We start from the raw sequence: 17,942 nt of genomic DNA, 5'->3' as shown, positions 1-17,942 counted from the left end.
TTTCATAAGTTTTATCGTTCGTTAAGAGGTTAAATAAAGGCGCTCTTCCTGAACTTTAACAAAATCGTTTCAGTATACTTAATCCGTCCCTTATGTGAAAATATGGAAGGCGGGAAAAATTTTTTTTTTTAATTATAGTCGATTTTATTATAACTTGAACTCATTGAAAGTAGTTTTTCGCATTGGGAAAACCCAATGACAACTAAATAATGCAGCAATTTCAAGCATAATGAACTCTCTAGAAGGACTATTTATGATATAAAATATGCAGTTATTTTAAGTTTCAACAGCCACGTGGTCCAAAATATTATAATAATAAATTTTGTTTTATTCTTCTTATACTTTTGTAATTTACCACCAATCATCGCTTCTGAATAAGGGATATCAGAAAATATATTGACATTTTTAAATAAATAAGAATGTTGATATATAGAGTCAAAAAAATATTGGTATTTCCAATGATGGTAATACGTTTAAAGAATTTTTAAAATTAAGTACCAACTTTGACGAACCCTTTAAAATTAAGTACTAATTTTAAAGTGTGTTAAAAATAGTTAAAAGGTTCTTTTAAACGTTTAATAAATATAATTAGTTTTTTTTTTAATTATTGAAAACCATCGTCTAACATATCGGTTAAAAAAATATCGATCTAAATATAGACTTTTTTTTTAATTTTTTTTAATAAAATTTTCGACATATCGATTCCTACTCTCTTGTTTTGATTCAATATCATTATGGTAACCTCAAGTTCATCACTGCAACTTAAATTATTCGTTTAAGTATTATAGTTATTAGAACATCTGTTAATATGTTGTATCATATGTAGAGCACTACTATATATTTATCTAATTAACTTTAGTACTATAACGTACGCGTGGTTGATGAGATGAAGCAAAGAGCAATCGACAAAAGTGGTAACTTAATAGTATTTATCAACAATATTTTAATATTATATACCAACAAGCATTGAGAAAAATCAGTACTGTGTGTTTCCTCAATATCATATAAATTTATTAAATTATTTAGCTAAGACTGTACTTTTAAAATATTATAAACCTGGATAATTTTATTTCTGTAATTACCATATAATTTTTATGACAATTAAGTATTTTATACATCCTTCTTGTATAAATGACAAATAATTGCAATAAAAATTAATGGAATTTATTCCGATTTTCTTTCAGCTGACAAAAAACTTGCATTAAACTACACGCGCTTGTTGACCTTTATGCAGAGCGGGTTCTTTCGAAATTTGTCGTTGACAATGGAACCACTCGAAAGACAAGCTAATGACGTTCGATCATATAAAAAGCCAGCCGGTATCTCACTAAATTGTACACAACACCACTTGTGCTTTTAGTGCAAACATATCCAATCATAACATCCATCACAATGGCTTTCAAGGTACAAATCTGAAAAAAGTAATGCTCTTTTTAATTTTTTTTCGATTTGTACAGTTTGTAGCTTTTGCTGCCCTTATCGCTGTTGCTAGGGCTGGTTTAGCTCCTATTGCTGCTCCAGTAGCCTATGCTGCCCCTTTGGCCAAGACCGTTGTTGCCGCTCCCCTTGCCAAGACCCTTGTAGCAGCCCCTGTAGCTAAAGCGGTGGTTTCCGAAGAATATGACCCCAACCCTCAATACACTTTCGGTTATGACGTTCAAGATGGTCTTACTGGAGATAGTAAAAGCCAAGTAAGCATTCATTTATGCAAACAGATTTTCTCTATTTAACTGAGGTTGTAGTTCAAAAATAATTATTTGCCCTTATATTGCAATAACTATTACATTTAAATGAAAACGGATATTATTTAAAAGCAAATACATTTAGTTTACTTTAAAACTAATTTATTTAAATGAAAAACTCCACTTATATCAACTCGCTGTCGTACTTATTGCGTTATATAACATATATATAATAAGATTTGTATGGCCCTTTTAAAAATTTAGGTCAATTGTCAATATCCATAAAAAATGTTGCTTCCAAAAACTTTTACCAAAAACTTAATTATGATAGATAGGTTTTAAAAGTATTATCTTTCTCCGGTCACAACATAGAATATAACATCATTATTTATGAATTAAGAATAATCTCTGTCTGATATTTAATCTATTCTAATCAAATAACCGTTCAGTTACTATTCATTCAATTAAAGTCAATTAACAAACAACAACTCAATAAACAACCTTCAAACATTTAAAAGTTATAGAAATAATGGCGAATCATATCATGCATTTCGAGTAATATTAGTAACAAAAAAACATTTAAAATACAATTTTGAATAAAACAAGAGAAGAAAATTTAAAATAAAGATATGTATATATATATATATATTATAATTTTAATTTCGATAGGTTGAAAGCCGTAATGGTGATGTAGTTCAGGGATCTTACTCCGTCGTAGACCCTGACGGTACCAAGAGAACCGTTGACTACACTGCCGACCCAGTCAATGGATTCAACGCCGTAGTACACAAAGAACCCCTCGTTGCTAAAGCCGTTGTAGCTGCTCCAGCTATCGCTAAAGTTGCCGCTCCAATTTCTTACGCCGCCCCATTAGCCGCTAAAATCGCCGCCCCTATTTCCTACTCTGCTCCACTTGCTGCCCCTCTAGCCTATTCTGCTCCAGTTGCTAAACTGGCCGCTCCCCTTGCCCCAATTGCTAAAATCGCAGCTCCAGTTGCTCCCTTAGCCTACGCTGCCCCAGCTGCCTATGCCGCTCCCGTTGCCAAACTAGCCGCCCCACTGGCCTACTCCACATCAGTCATCCATTAAATAATTTATTGAATCACCCTTCATGACGTTGGTTTTATATTAAGTAAATTATTTTTATAAAATAAATTGTTATATTGTGCATAAAACACCTAGTTTGTTTTTTGTGTCCCATATATTACTACATAATAATTTTCATCACTTTATAAAAGCACGTCACAAATCTTTAAGATAACAGGAACATTTTTGTAGAAATAATCGAGAACATGTATATTGTAAATGTGGAATAATGTTAGTAAAGTAAAGAAACAAACTTAAAAAAAATACAGTTGAAGTATATAATGAGTTATTAAGCATTGAGAAACATTGGCCAACAAAATTTAAAGTAGAATATTGAATAAAACAAGAAAGGAAAATTTAAAATCTAGATCAAAATATATAACAATAAGATGATACAATTTTATACAATACGCTCAATCGTTACCATTTTGAAAAATCAAAATTCTTTTTTTGTGAAGGCTTAACACACCGTAGAGGGATCGCCACTTCTAAAGAAGCTTTTTCTATCTATTTCGTAGTACTAATAGTCTTCTAATAGCACAAACTTCAACAGATCGCAGGTAAAATTACACTTAGGTTATGTTGTGCCAATTTCATTCAAAATTAAAATTTTAAAGCTGTCTAATATAAAATTAGCATCTAGTAAAAAAATCCTTAAGACACTAAAAGTAATAAATCCGTTTTTGGTATGACTTTTTGTTTTAAATTCAAAGACCCACAGAATAAAAAAATAAGCAGATAGATTCTAAATCGGTATCAGTTTAATTTAGATTGCACTTCATTGATATTCTATTGTTTATTCAAAAACATGGTCTATCTTAGAAGTTATGTAGAAGTATGTAATTTAATATTATATTATGTATAATACGAAGCTATTAGCAGAAAAATGATAACGTGAGAAATGGGAAAATTACAATCACACTAACAATTTACCATAGTTTAATTTAGTTTCTTATTAGTTTTTTAGATAAGAACATATCCTAGCTATAATTATAATTTTTGTTAACTTCCATTTATTACGATAATCATAAAGCTACTCAAATTATATCAATTACATGATCCTCATATTTGTTATTAACATAAACAGGCTACATAAAGAAGTACCATAACTCAAAGTTTACAAACAAACTAATTGATTTTTATCTCCATAAAGACTGGAATATGTATACTAAATGCAATATTAGTAAAGTTTTACAATTACCATTTATTAGTTAACATTTATCGGTTAATTTTACCATACAATTGCTTGAATTAACGCATCAAGATATTCATGTAGGAAAGGTGATTGAATATTTTGATTATTCTGTCTGCGTTGTGATCATGGGTCCTTGTTTTTTTCCTGTTTAATAAACTTAAATACTTTAACTGATTGCTACCACAAAACATATTATATCAATATTATTTTCAATTAAAAATAAAACTGCTTAACAAAAAAATAAAATGTTTAATGTTCTTTCAATGATATCTTCTCTTTCACACGTTAATAATTCTCTACATCTAGTTAATAAATTTGGGGTGAAGTAGAAACTAGTTTGAAAATTCCTTTTAATTTTTTGTTATGTATTGTTCCATATGATTTGAGAGCGCTCGCCAAACCTCAGGGGCAGCAAACATTCCAATATTCCAAAATACTTGAGTCACTTGTACATTATATTAAATCTTTTCTGCTAGAAATGTTTTTGTTATTGGGAAATATATTCGTATACCATTTATAAAACCACAGCAAATTGCAATAACTACTAAAGGTTGTTAAAGGATGATTGCAAACGTGTTTAGACTATTTGAAATTTGAATAGAGATAATATTGAAAAATTGATGTTACATAATTTGGTGTAATGTTGACGAAAAAATGAGGGATTATTTCTCTAAATGGAACTAAAAAGCACAATTCATTAGGACTGAAACATGTCCTTTTTAAGTATCCAATACGAATACCAAGTTTATTACAGACTAATACATAAATAATAATAATTTAATTCTGATATCAAATGATGAAAATGATTTCTGTCTTTCAATAGAAAAGAGAAGACTTAATTTTTTTCTAAAATGTTTGTCGACCTCACTGAGTCATAAACCTTCCCTTTATTTTATATTGGCAAGGGAAAATATAATACGTTTTCGTTGCGATATAAAATATGCGGAATTATGATGATTGGATTTCGTTTTTCGAAAGTTAAATGAAACCAAATCGCGTGAAAGGTTTCTCTCAATTCAACTTTTTCAATTTAAAGTCCACTTGTTTTTCTTTTTTAGCTCTACTTAAAGGTATTTTTTTGGTTAATAACTTAGAGATTTGCGTTGCCGCCAGAGGGCGATAATGGAGGAGCGGGAGGAAGGAAGCATAAACAAAAATGTTTAAGGTAGTAGTTAAAATTCCGGCGAAACGTAAACAAGACAACAATTACATTATTTTATATATAGTGGGCTTGAAATTACTTAGGTTTCAGCCGAAACACGTACTCTGAAAGAGATAGAGATTTTTTATTTTTTCAACTATGATTTAGCTTTTGTTTTTAGCAATAACTCAATGTACAGCATCTTTTGACTCTTTAAAATGCTATGAAGGCGGATGTCGCTACATGGTATATCCTAGTAGATATTTTGTTGAAACAAGATATTTTATCAGAATATGTAATTTTTCTGAATATCATATTAATCATATATGGAATCATATTTTTGTATAAGTCATGTCTTATTTCATTAAAAAATCTTTTAACATATCAGAGTTGCGCTGTAGCAGTATTAATGAACTTTTCAAAAAATATTGATTCATGTGGTGTTCATTTTCTAAAGTATTTATTAAGGAATAAGTATATGAAATAAGAAATAGAATTAAGAAATACCGTTAGGATATGGATCATTAATTTGGTTTAATCTATTACTGAATTATATTATGGTAGATTTTGTAATCTCCGCTTTTCTTGATGACATTGTTAATTTTACTGACTTCTTTGTTGTGTGGCCAAGCACGTCATCAAATAAGATTTCTTTTTGAAATCATATCATATTTCCATGCGTTTGTTGTCAATTTTCCATTGCTTAACTCTAGCAATTCAGCAAATTTGTATTGTGTTGCTCTAAACTATGACCGGGCTTTATTCTTCGTGTGTTAACTTTGTACAAAAATATTGTTCTTTTTACAATATAAAATACAAATATATTAAATATTAATTTAAATTTAATAAAACAAATTTTATACAGGCTTGGTTGGCGCAGTGGTAAAGGCGACAGGACGGTCCACCTACTGTTGCGATAGTCGCGAGTTCGAATCATGCTGGGAACTGGCCATAAACTTATGTTTGTGATTATTTAATATTTGTGATTGTCCTAGGCAAGAGTGCAGAATTCGAGAAGGAAAATGATCCCATTCATGCCAGCAACCAGGCTGGGTAAGACCGGATGTCTTATGGGATGATTTCTACGTTGGTTACTCGACAGTCGATAGGCTTAAGACCGAGGAGCCTACGTTAAACTGTACGTCCGGTTTAGAAAAAAAAATATAAAAATATTATTGCAATAATACGTTGTAATAATTCTATTAAATTTATTTGAATTTCTCTACAAGAGTCTGCGTTGGATGGACTGCTATAGTAATTTTATTATAAAATTGCCCACAAACTACAAATGTATCTATATTAGGTACTTATAAATATTTATGAGCGATATCTATTAATGAAAATGCGATTTGTTAATTTAAATAACTATTTGATGATAAACATGTTTAATAAGTAGCATTGAATTTGTTTAAATTAGTTTAAAATTACATTGGTATAATGTACTTTATTCAAAATATTGTCCACCAATGGCAATTTTTTTAGATCTTCTTATCTTATGACATGATCATCTTATGACATGTAAGAACAAGTCAGAAGGAACATGAGCGGAAATTATGACGGGTAGCACTACCCATTTTAGTGTTTCCAAGTATGCTTTCACCAGTTTAACAAAATGTGGTCCAGCTTTGCCATGCTGAAGAATAACATCGCTGTGTCTTTACTCCTATTCCGGCCTCTATTATTATGGGATTGTACCGTTTTTATTATATAGGCTGAACATATAGTCTGGTGTACTTTTCGATGTCTTTGTTAGTAGATTGTAGATTTTGTCCGCCGTTTGATACGTGTCCTAGTTATAGTAGTCTCTCTTATAGTAGTCTCTAATGCATCATATTTCAATTATCTGTAGAAATACATATACTTAAAGAGTTTTAAAAACGTTTTAAACGAATTATCAGTTTTATAATCATCTCTAGACTTTTCCAATATGTTCAGATCTTTATTTTATGGAATAGTGCAATTATATTTTCTTATAATAAAGTGTTCTTATTGCCTGATATTTATGGTTTCTTTAATATCATTAAGATGCCAATTGATTAACAATATAGTGTCGTTACAAAGTAATATTGAGGATTTTAAAACAACTATCAACATTTCGCCACTGATATTTGTTTATACTTACCAGTTGCCACTGCACTGGCTATGTGATCTGAAAGGTTTCCACCTGTTTTGAGTGAGATATCTAAACATAGACGTCAGGATGATTTCTATTCAGACTGTGAATTAATTGTAAATGTTTTTTTAAATAAGATTAAAAGGTAAGCCTTTTGAAACTATTGTTGGGTGTCAATGAAAAGTGTTATTCTAACTATGTGTCATCAATAGAGATAAGAGGAGGAGTTCCTTGGAAGGAGTTACTCTCTATATCTGGTGGATCATATATAATATATAGCAACATTTATAACACATGGATTGAAAGGTTAATGGCGTAACGAAAAAAACGCGTCAAAGTTAGCCTTGTTCATCAACGTAATCTCCATCAAGAGCCACACAATCATTCCAGCGCCATTTTAACATTTCAATACAAATTTTGTAGAACGATTTTTCTTTTGTCTCAAAATGTTGCCTGTTACCAGTTGCTGTCCACTTAGATGACAATAGTTTTAAAAATTACGATTTGTTAGGCCTCTTTTAGCATAGTGCTCGGCTCGAAAACATCAATTTTAGTCGACAAGGATCCCCATTGATGGTTTTATTGAGAACTTCATCGATCATCATCGAGTAACGTCTTCGGTGTCAAAATTGGCACATTTAAGACGTGTAAACCACTATTGAAATCGATGGAGCATCACACAGCATAGGACGACCTTCAGTCAGTTTTCTTAAAATTGAAATAAAACAGTAAAACTTCTCGGAAAGGCGATTTACTCTATACAAATTCAGACAATTCCAGAGCACTGAAAAACATCGCAGTTTTTTCTTAAATTTGTTTGAAATTATCTACTTAATATGAATAAAATGTATTCGAATATAGGCCCATTTATAGGCCCTAAAAAAACCTAACCCTAGATCTGTGTCGTAAATCGTAGTGTCGTAGTGGAAATTTTTTTAAGCAAGTTCTTCTGCTAGAAACCTTTTTGTTATTGGAAAATGTATTCCTATACCATTTAGCCATTCAATGTTCTATTGAGACAAATAAAAAGTAAAGTAAACTTCCTCAAGAATACAATCGTTTACTTTGCAAATTACAAATTCTCTAGTAGCAATAACTACCAAAGGTTGTTAAAGGATGATTGCAAACGTGTTTAGACTATTTGAAATTTTAACTTAATGTTTTTGATTATTCTGACCGAATGTATAGAGATAATACTGAAAAATAAATCTTACATAATTTGATGTAATGTTGACGAAAAATTAAGGGATTATTTCTCTAAATGGGACTAAAAAGCACATTTCATTAAGATTGAAATATGTCCTTTTCAAGTACCCAATACCAATACCAAGTTAATTACATATTAATACTGACAATAATAATAATAATAATAAATAAGTAAATTATTTTTATAGAATAAATTGTTATATTTTGCAAAAAATACCTAGTTTGTTTTTTGGGCCCCATATATTACTACATAATCATGTTCATCACTTTATAGTAGGACGTCACAAATCTTTAAAATAACATTTTTGCAGAAACAACGGGGAACATGTATATTATAAATTTGGAATAATATTAATAAAGCAAAAAAACAAACTAAAAAAACATTTAAAATATATGAGTTATTAAGCATTGAGAAACATTGACCAAAAATTTAAAGTAGTATATTCCATAAAACAAGAGAAAAAAATTTAAAACATAGATCAAAATATATAAGAATAAGACGATACAAATTACAAATTTATACGCTCAATCGCTAAGAGGGTTATCTTGTTACTCTATACAAATTCAGACAATTCCACAGCACTTAAAAACATCGCAGTTTTTCTTAAATTTGTTTGAAATTATCTACTTAATATGAATAAAATGTAGTCGAATATATACGCATTTAAAGGCCCTAAAAAAACCTAACCCTAGATCTGTGTCGTAAGTCGTAGTGTCGAAAATCGTCGCAGCTGATTACGAAATATAAACATAATTGCTCGTTTAATAGTACAGGACGTTTCTAAAGACAAAAAAATGTTTAATACAATCTTTAGCGGCCAATTAGAAATTTAATTTTGCAAAATTCAACACAATTAACATATATCAGAAAAATTAAAGTTAGCATACGGTGCCTCCAAAGTATTAATTCTTCTCATAATAATCTCATTCTTTAATAGCTTAGTTTGAACTATTGAAGCAAAAATAGCAGAAACGACGACAAATATGATATAAATATACGGCATACCGTAGACGCAATATAATAGTTTTATTGCGTAAGAAGAACCCTGGTGTGTATCTCAGCTGAGGAATGGCTCCGAGTCCGAACTGTTTTATGTTATGTAATTCCGGGGAATGTTCCACTAACTAAATTGAAATTTACGGAGCAGAATACAAGGATGTTATGGCGGCATGTTTTACCCTTGCGAAGCGTTACAAAATTTAGCTCTCCTGGAGAGCTTCACTTAATTATATTAAGTAAAACATTTTGTTTGTTTCTCTTATTGTTCGTCTGCCCTCTTATCAAAAAATGTGTCAACCTTGTACATATTAATGCGTGGATGTGTCTAATGGGGTAGTGGGTTTATAAAAGTTCCGACACTTTTCTACATACATATATTGATATGTATATATATATATATATATATATATATATATATATAAACTAAAAAAATATGTATTTATTATCGAAATATATCTAAAAGAAACTTCATATAGGTAATTTAATACATGTGAATATAAAAAGGTATAATTTGAAAGAGTTAATATTAAACATATATTAATTACTCACTATTATTTCATTCTAATTAGTTATTGGATGAGAAATACCTTGAACGGATGATTAGTTAATATAGTTATTGTTTTCTTTGCTTTATCTATTCTATATATACGGATAGTTAGAGATAACAAAAAGGTAATACTGCGTATACTACTATACATGATATATTAAAAGGGGTTAAAAACGGTTAAAAAGGCTGACTGCTCTGGACATTATTTCTGATGATATGTTATGTGTGATATTATTTCTGATATAGAAGAAACACCGCAAGAGTTTTATTCGGACCAAAAGAGAGTTACAACAAGCGGACTCCCTGCATTGACATATTAAACGATTAAGTTGGATCTTTCTACAATATTAAGTATAATATTCTATGCCTAGTAAAACAAAAATTGTTGCAAGCCTAATGGGTTTCCTTTTAGAAAAAAATTGCCGAATTATTCTAAAAAGCGATGATAAAAGCAAAAAAATATAAACACTAGATATACTAATAATCTACTAGACGTACAATTCTACTACATACACACAATTTAGCTTAATACCTACCTAAACCTATTTATCTATTTACAATATTATTTTAACTACTACCAACTGATCAGTTGGTGCCGAGCCCAAACAATACAAAAATAATAATACAATTTTGTGACATAAAAAATTAAATTACTAACAAAAAAATATTATTTGTTACTCGGCACTCACTTCAAAGTGATCAGCCAGTAGTAGTTAAAATATTAATATTACTTATTATTAAGCTAAATTGTGAGTATACATTAGAATATAAAATACGTGTAGTGGATAGGTTAAATAAGTTTTTGTTTATTTTTATTCAGTGATTACAACGATTATTAGATACAAATATTATTTTAAATCGTTTTTTTTTGTGTTAAAAATATAAGTTTGATTATTTTTTGATGTTTAGTGAGTTCCTTATTTACTTTTTGAACTCGGTTCAATATTTTGTTAAAAATATTTAATTTTTTCTTTTTTTAGTGTTAGATATTTACTCAATAGTTTACATAGTTATTTTATTTAATATTACAATAGGTAGGTCAAGAAAAGGTGCAGCCCGTATGAGGAAAGATAGGAATAAAGAAACAATAATTGAAAATAAGTAACGCTTCAGGCCTCGAAGTCCACTATCTAATCTAGGTGATTTGAGAAATGTTTTAACTAAACTAGAACAACAAAAAACTACTCGCCGCGCCGGGAATTCATCCGCCATTTCCGCTTGGAAGCAATATGCTTTAACCATTACACGACCGAAGCAGTAGTCTACAGCATTTCTACGAGGTCTTACATACAGTTAGCGCCTAAAAAGCAAACTGAATGGCTTTTGCACTGAACGACTTCCGATTTTCCACCGCATCAGCTCAGCGATGACATTATACACACATATCTGATTATTTTAGATAGAAAATATGGGAAAGCTTTGTACATGCCTTTGACATTTGAGCGTTTCCCTTGATATCCCTCATTCCCCCAACGGATCATGATTTGATTCCAATGGGACCACCTCAGAAGTTTACTCTTTCGAATAAAAAAAGAATTCGCACCATAACTGAGGGAGAAATCGGCGAACATACATTAAAAAAATATACAGCCGAACATAGAACCTCCTCCTTTTTCGAAGTCGGTTAAAAATGGTTAAACTTATATAAAAAAACACATTCATTGCACTCAGTATTCATCACAAACAGTATACTGGAAATAGAATTAACGCTCCTAACTCTTTAGTAATTTTTTGATAGGAACATTTAAAATATGCTTGGTTTCATCATTACCAATTTTAAGGGTTATAGAATCCTGATCGCCAGTACTAGTACGGTAGGTATATAGATTGATTAGTGGCACTTTGATTGAAGATTAACTTATTCCGAATCTCTGCAATGTGCTATTTCAAAGATACTAGTGATTACAGTGGTCTGTTTTATGTTATGAACAAGAATGTGTTAAGAACCTTTGTAAACATCTGAGAACTAACACACATGTGTGAAGACAAAAGTATTAGGGGTACAATATAAAACCAGTCGTTTATCAACATCAACAAGTTGCCAGCAGAAGAAAACAGAAGCACAAAATGATGAAAGAGAATTTTAAATTTCAAGAAAAAACATTTGTGTGAAAGTGCTGCTTTTTGCCTCTGATTACAAACAATGGCAGCTAATGCACGCAAAATATTTTTTCACATGTCAACAAGTGTTCCAATGGCATAAAACGAAAGGATTTTTGCATCTTCTGTAAGATAAACGTGTTATGAGTCGTTACACCGGCTGAAATGGTTAGAAGCGAAAGATATTGATATAATTCAAAAAAACTAAGGCTATATCAAAAAATGCAGGAAAATCAGTTTCTTTCTACTGAGTAGACCAAAATTTGGGTCTATTATTGAATCGCCACCAAAGAAGACTAATCTAGGCGAAATCCGCATGTTAACCCAATGGGCTATTGTTATAAATCTTTGTACTCCTAATTAAAGACCGAGATAATGCTCAAAATGGAGTAAAAAAAGCTCAAATATTGAATATGAGCTTAACTATATAGGATATAGGATAAGATATAGAATTACGTAGTTATAAGGTGAGAAACAGGAAAAGACAGAGAAGCAAAAACCAAAGTAAAATCCCTTAGTCATTGTAAACCAGTAACTTTAAAATCGTTATCTAAATTAAAAAGAAATCTTTAAAGACTTAAATGTTTTAGCATATGTTAGGCTTAGGTGTATGGCAATTAATAATGATTCTATAAATAAGTTAGTTGAATATGCTGCTAAGAAACAAAGCTTAGTATTGGGTTGGTTTTATTAAAAGCCCATAAGGGTGTCTAAAATCTGCATTTATATCAGAAATCCGCGCAAAAATATAAAATATGGTATTGGAAGGTGATTTGTTTTCCAGAAAAGATACTTGTTAAAATATATAGGTCTAGTGAGTAATATCCTAAAACATCAAAGGAATTAACTAACCAAAACTTGGGTTCTAAAAAGCTGGGCAAGTATTGTATTCAGCTATAGGTGATTCAGAGAGAGGCCAAACAATGGAAATTATACAGAAGATGACAAAAAGAAGTAGGAGAATGTTAAGAGGTCGTACTTATCAGGATCAGTGAGGCTAATATGGGAAAAACGACAGTGGTTCAATTTAAATCGTAATAAGCTCTCAAAATTTGTAATATACTGTGACATGTAGATCGATATTGCATCGGTGGCGTCGTATTTTGTTACCTGTAATTTGCATAGTAAGGCGTGACAGTTCGTATTTTTCTGTAGTGGATTTTTATTACAAAACCCCAGAAATCGGAACCGGGTCACGACAAAAACTAGCTCGATTACCCAAAAATGTCCGCGGCCGACAACGTCGCTAATAAATCGAAACGATTTTATGTCACCGAAATAACTGGGCTCAAATACGAGCCGAACATTATAATAGGGTAAAAGTTACGTTAAACCGAAGAGAAGTTTAATTAAATTGCGCGACAATAATGTCGATCAGTTACGATGTGTTATTTTTTATATGCTTATAATATAATAACAATTAGTTGAAATATTCGACAACGATAATTATATTTTAGTAAATATATCATACTACTGCATTAAATTAACATTTGATTGAATTATTAAATTTTTCCTAATTCCATATTATGAATTAAAAATTAATAAATTGTTACGATATTCTCGATACGACTTTCAATTTTTACACTTGCAGATTCAAAATAGCTTCAGAACAGTGTCATAATGTTTTAGATTTTTTTTGAACTTCCCTTTTCTGAAGTAAAACATTAAAATCAAAAAATTATTATTAATTACATACCCGTCAGACTCTTGTTCTTTTCAAGATCGTCGTCATATTTGGTAGTATATATTATTTAAAAATAACACTTATGAGTTTCAAACACTCACTTAATTTTTACGAACATTATCCTTTATTTTATATTATACAATTTTTAAACGACCCTTAGCCACAGAGAAATTAAATGCTAGTACGTTATTATTGGCGTGTTAAATTCTTAGCTCGCACGGCTACCCGCTGGGCCAAAAGGCTTTAATCTAATGTTAAGAACATAACAATAAATGGATCAAAAATTTTCGAAAACTATGATAGAAAAAGATTAATAACAGATAATATATGCAGAAAATTATCATATACTAATTGTATTAGGTTACGCGTTGCTGTAGCTTAGTTATATAAATACCGAAATCGAAGTTTTTGTATCGTACTGTATTTAAATTGTATTTTTTCATATTAAGTACTATTGTACGTTTTGAAGAAAAGGCCCTAAAAATTTAGATATGGAACCAACTCATTAATTGACACTCTCTATCCTGCGTTATCAATATTCAGAGTGAAAATAGCTACTTGTAGCACTTTTAACACCATCTCCACTGAGGCTAGACTAATTCCATAAGAATATTCTCCCTTCTTTTCAAGCAAATGAATCTGTTTAACCAAACGTAAAAGAAAATGTCGAAAGAGTATAGTATTTATAGTATGTACGTATCATTAGATCTCAATTTTTACACTTGCAGATTCAAAATGGCTTCAGAACAGTGTCATGATGATTTTTATTGAACTTCCCTTCTCTGAAGTAAAGCACCAAAATCAAAAAATTATTATTAATTACATACCCGTCAGACTCTTGTACTATTCAAGATAGTCGTCATATTTGGTAGTATATACAATTTAAAAATAACACTTATAAGTTTCAAACACTCACTTAATTTTTACGAACATTATCTTTTATTTTATATTATACACTTTTTAAACGACCCTTAGCCACAGAGAAATTAAATGCTAGTACGTTATTATAGGCGTGTTAAACTCTTAGCTCGCACGGCTACCCGCTGGGTCAAAAGGCTTTAATCTAATGTCAAGAACATAACAATAAATGGATCAAAAATTTTCGAAAACTATGATAGAAAAAGATCAATAACAGATAATATATACAGAAAATTATAATATACTAATTGTATTTGGTTACGCGTTGCTGTAGCTTAGTTTTATAAATACCGGAATCGAAGTTTTTGTATCGTACTGTATTTAAATTGTATTTTTCCATATTAAGTACTATTGTACGTTTTGAAGAAAAGGCCCTAAAAATTTAGATATGGAACCAACTCATTAATTGACACTTTCTATCCTGCGTTATCAATATTCAGAGTGAAAATAGCTACTTGTAGCACTTTTAACACCATCTCCACTGAGGCTAGACTAATTCCATAAGAATATTCTCCCTTCTTTTCAAGCAAATGAATCTGTTTAACCAAACGTAAAAGAAAATGTCGAAAGAGTATAGTATTTATAGTATGTACGTAACATTAGATCTCAATTTTTACACTTGCAGATTCAAAATGGCTTCAGAACAGTGTCATGATGATTTTTATCGAACTTCCCTTCTCTGAAGTAAAACACCAAAATCAAAAAAATATTATTAATTACATACCCGTCAGACTCTTGTACTTTTCAAGATCGTCGTCATATTTGGTAGTATATACAATTTAAAAATAACACTTATAAGTTTCAAATACTCACTTAATTTTTACGAACATTATCTTTTATTTTATATTATACACTTTTTAAACGACCCTTAGCCACAGAGAAATTAAATGCTAGTACGTTATTATTGGCGTATTAAACTCTTAGCTCGCACGGCTACCCGCTGGGTCAAAAGGCTTTAATCTAATGTTAAGAACATAACAATAAATGGATCAAAAATTTTCGAAAACTATGATAGAAAAAGATTAATAACAGATAATATATGCAGAAAATTATCATATACTAATTGTATTAGGTTACGCGTTGCTGTAGCTTAGTTATATAAATACCGAAACCGAAGTTTTTGTATCGTACTGTATTTAAATTGTATTTTTTCATATTAAGTACAATTGTACGTCTTGAAGAAATCTACCGTCGAAACCCATCAAATACGTTATGAAACTTTTGGTGATGCTACTCAATGTCAAATACAAATTGGTGTTTTTGGTTTCAACGATTTACAAGTTGTGATTTTGATATCAATGCCAAAGAACTGTCTGCAACAAGACTTACAGGACGAAAACCCGTTTCAAACTAACTTCCATACTGCTGTCAGACCATTTAGTAGTTGCTAATTCGACTGTTTACAGATGTAAAAACATGAGAAATATCCCAAAGTCACTTATGACAGATGCCAGAAAATGCCATTTTAAACGGTTTCATTGTCGCGGTTTTATTGAATGCCAAGACATGAGAAGAAGAGTTAGCAATGAAATATTGTGACTGGTGATGTAACTTCAAGTGCAGAAACGGATTCCTAGTTAATAAAGAGATATAAGCAGTGAAGCGGAATATTAATGTCCACAAAGTCTTGTTATAATATGTTGGGGTAGATAATATTGTATATTATGAGCTCCTAAAACCAAATGATGTTACCGATAGCTACCGATGTCAGTTCAAGAAATACAATGACGCGTTGTTACAACAAGATCAGGAATAGGCTAGTAACAGACGCAAGATATCCATCCTCTTGATTGACAGCTTATTTGCGAAACATTCTGATTACTACTAGTTCAGATCAATGCGGTTCAATTTGGTTTGGTTTGTTCAACTAAGGCGTGGTTTTCTCATAGTTCTTAAGTTCTACAATGAGTTGTTGATTGGATATATGACCAAACAATATGTTATCGACACGGTATCGTAGTATTGCTGCCGGGAAGATGGATAATGTTATATATATATATATATATATATACATTTTCTTACATTATTGTATTAATTTTTTTTGATAAATTAATATAATATATAAAAATATAATATATATATATATATATATATATATATATATATATATAAATTTATTTTTATCTGTTCTTTTAATTAGAAGGAACAATATTTGGTACCAATTTCGTATACTACACACACGACATATATTACACTTTACGGATTGGTTCTTTGTCTACGACTTAAAATTCATCAGGTTCAAACCTCACATTTAAGTGCAATACCATATGTCAACATGTCTTAAGAGAAATTAATAAAATATCTGATGGTTCTATTTATAACATCAGGTATGTTTTTTACAAATGCCCAATATTTTAATATGACGTGTTTTGTCAAAAAAGTATAACCATAACTTACAAAAGGCATTTCCTCCTGTCGATACGTGACAACAAGGAGTTTCAAGAATAGTCTGCTAATTATAAAACTTCACGCTTCCTATTCATATTTTATGAGTTATCAGACCGTCGATGCAAATTAACTTTACAAGTTTCAAACCGATGAGAGAGTTACCTGTAATACTATTCTGGTATAATTTACTTTTAAATTATTTGCCGAAGTGATGTGAACGTAAATACTAGTATACTCTAAAAATAATTATTAGAATTACGAAGAAAAGGGAATTCTTGAATTGCAAATTTAATAATATTTCAGCGGCGTATCAATGATTTCAAGTGAATTATATTATAATTTTAAAAATAATTCGAATATGATTCGAGGGTGATTTAACAATCGAAATTTGGATTTATTAAAAAAATGGATGTATTAAAGGTGTTATAATTTATCTTATATATAATTATATAATTATATATATATATATATATATATATATATATATATATATATATATATATAGAGTCCATTAACTAAAATACACAGAAGTCATCTACAGAAAAAAATGTCCATAAAAATAAAGAGGACACAATCTAAAAATATTCTTTCTTCTAAAAAAATTTATTTCTTAAAAATATCGTCCAAATGTCATAATAGTATCGTTACTCGCATTCATTTAATCAAGTCGTCGATAATTATCTGCATAAACATTAAAGTTATTACAGCCAGCCGATAAATTTGAAAATGTACTACATCCCACACAACCTTGTTAAAGGTAAACTCTCGCTCAATTGTCTGGTTTAAGGTGTTAATGTTTTTATGAATAATGTGTTATGTATTTCAATACACTCTTGAAACCTCATTGAAGCAACATTGAAAACGCATATTCTCAGTAGTATG

The 17,942-nt window shown here is 30.1% G+C and overlaps 2 protein-coding genes across 5 annotated transcripts in view; one reads left to right on the top strand and one right to left on the bottom strand.

Annotated features, from left to right (window-relative positions):
* Positions 1 to 17,942, bottom strand: part of LOC143190643 (disks large 1 tumor suppressor protein) — a 676,624-nt gene that overhangs the window by 512,508 nt on the left and 146,174 nt on the right. The window lies entirely within an intron of this gene.
* Positions 1,352 to 2,795, top strand: LOC143190648 (larval cuticle protein A3A-like). Its single transcript, XM_076395139.1, has 3 exons — positions 1,352 to 1,404; positions 1,458 to 1,691; positions 2,352 to 2,795. Exons 1-3 carry the CDS (start codon positions 1,393 to 1,395, stop codon positions 2,769 to 2,771), a joined length of 666 nt encoding a protein of 221 aa, XP_076251254.1. The 5' UTR covers positions 1,352 to 1,392; the 3' UTR covers positions 2,772 to 2,795.

This window comes from Rhynchophorus ferrugineus, unplaced genomic scaffold (assembly GCF_030347505.1).
Source record: "Rhynchophorus ferrugineus isolate W39M unplaced genomic scaffold, kcgeb_rfMv2 rfM2, whole genome shotgun sequence".
Lineage (NCBI taxonomy): Eukaryota > Metazoa > Arthropoda > Insecta > Coleoptera > Curculionidae > Rhynchophorus > Rhynchophorus ferrugineus.
Note: the sequence above shows the minus strand (reverse complement) of the source record. Positions and strands in the feature narration are given on the sequence as shown.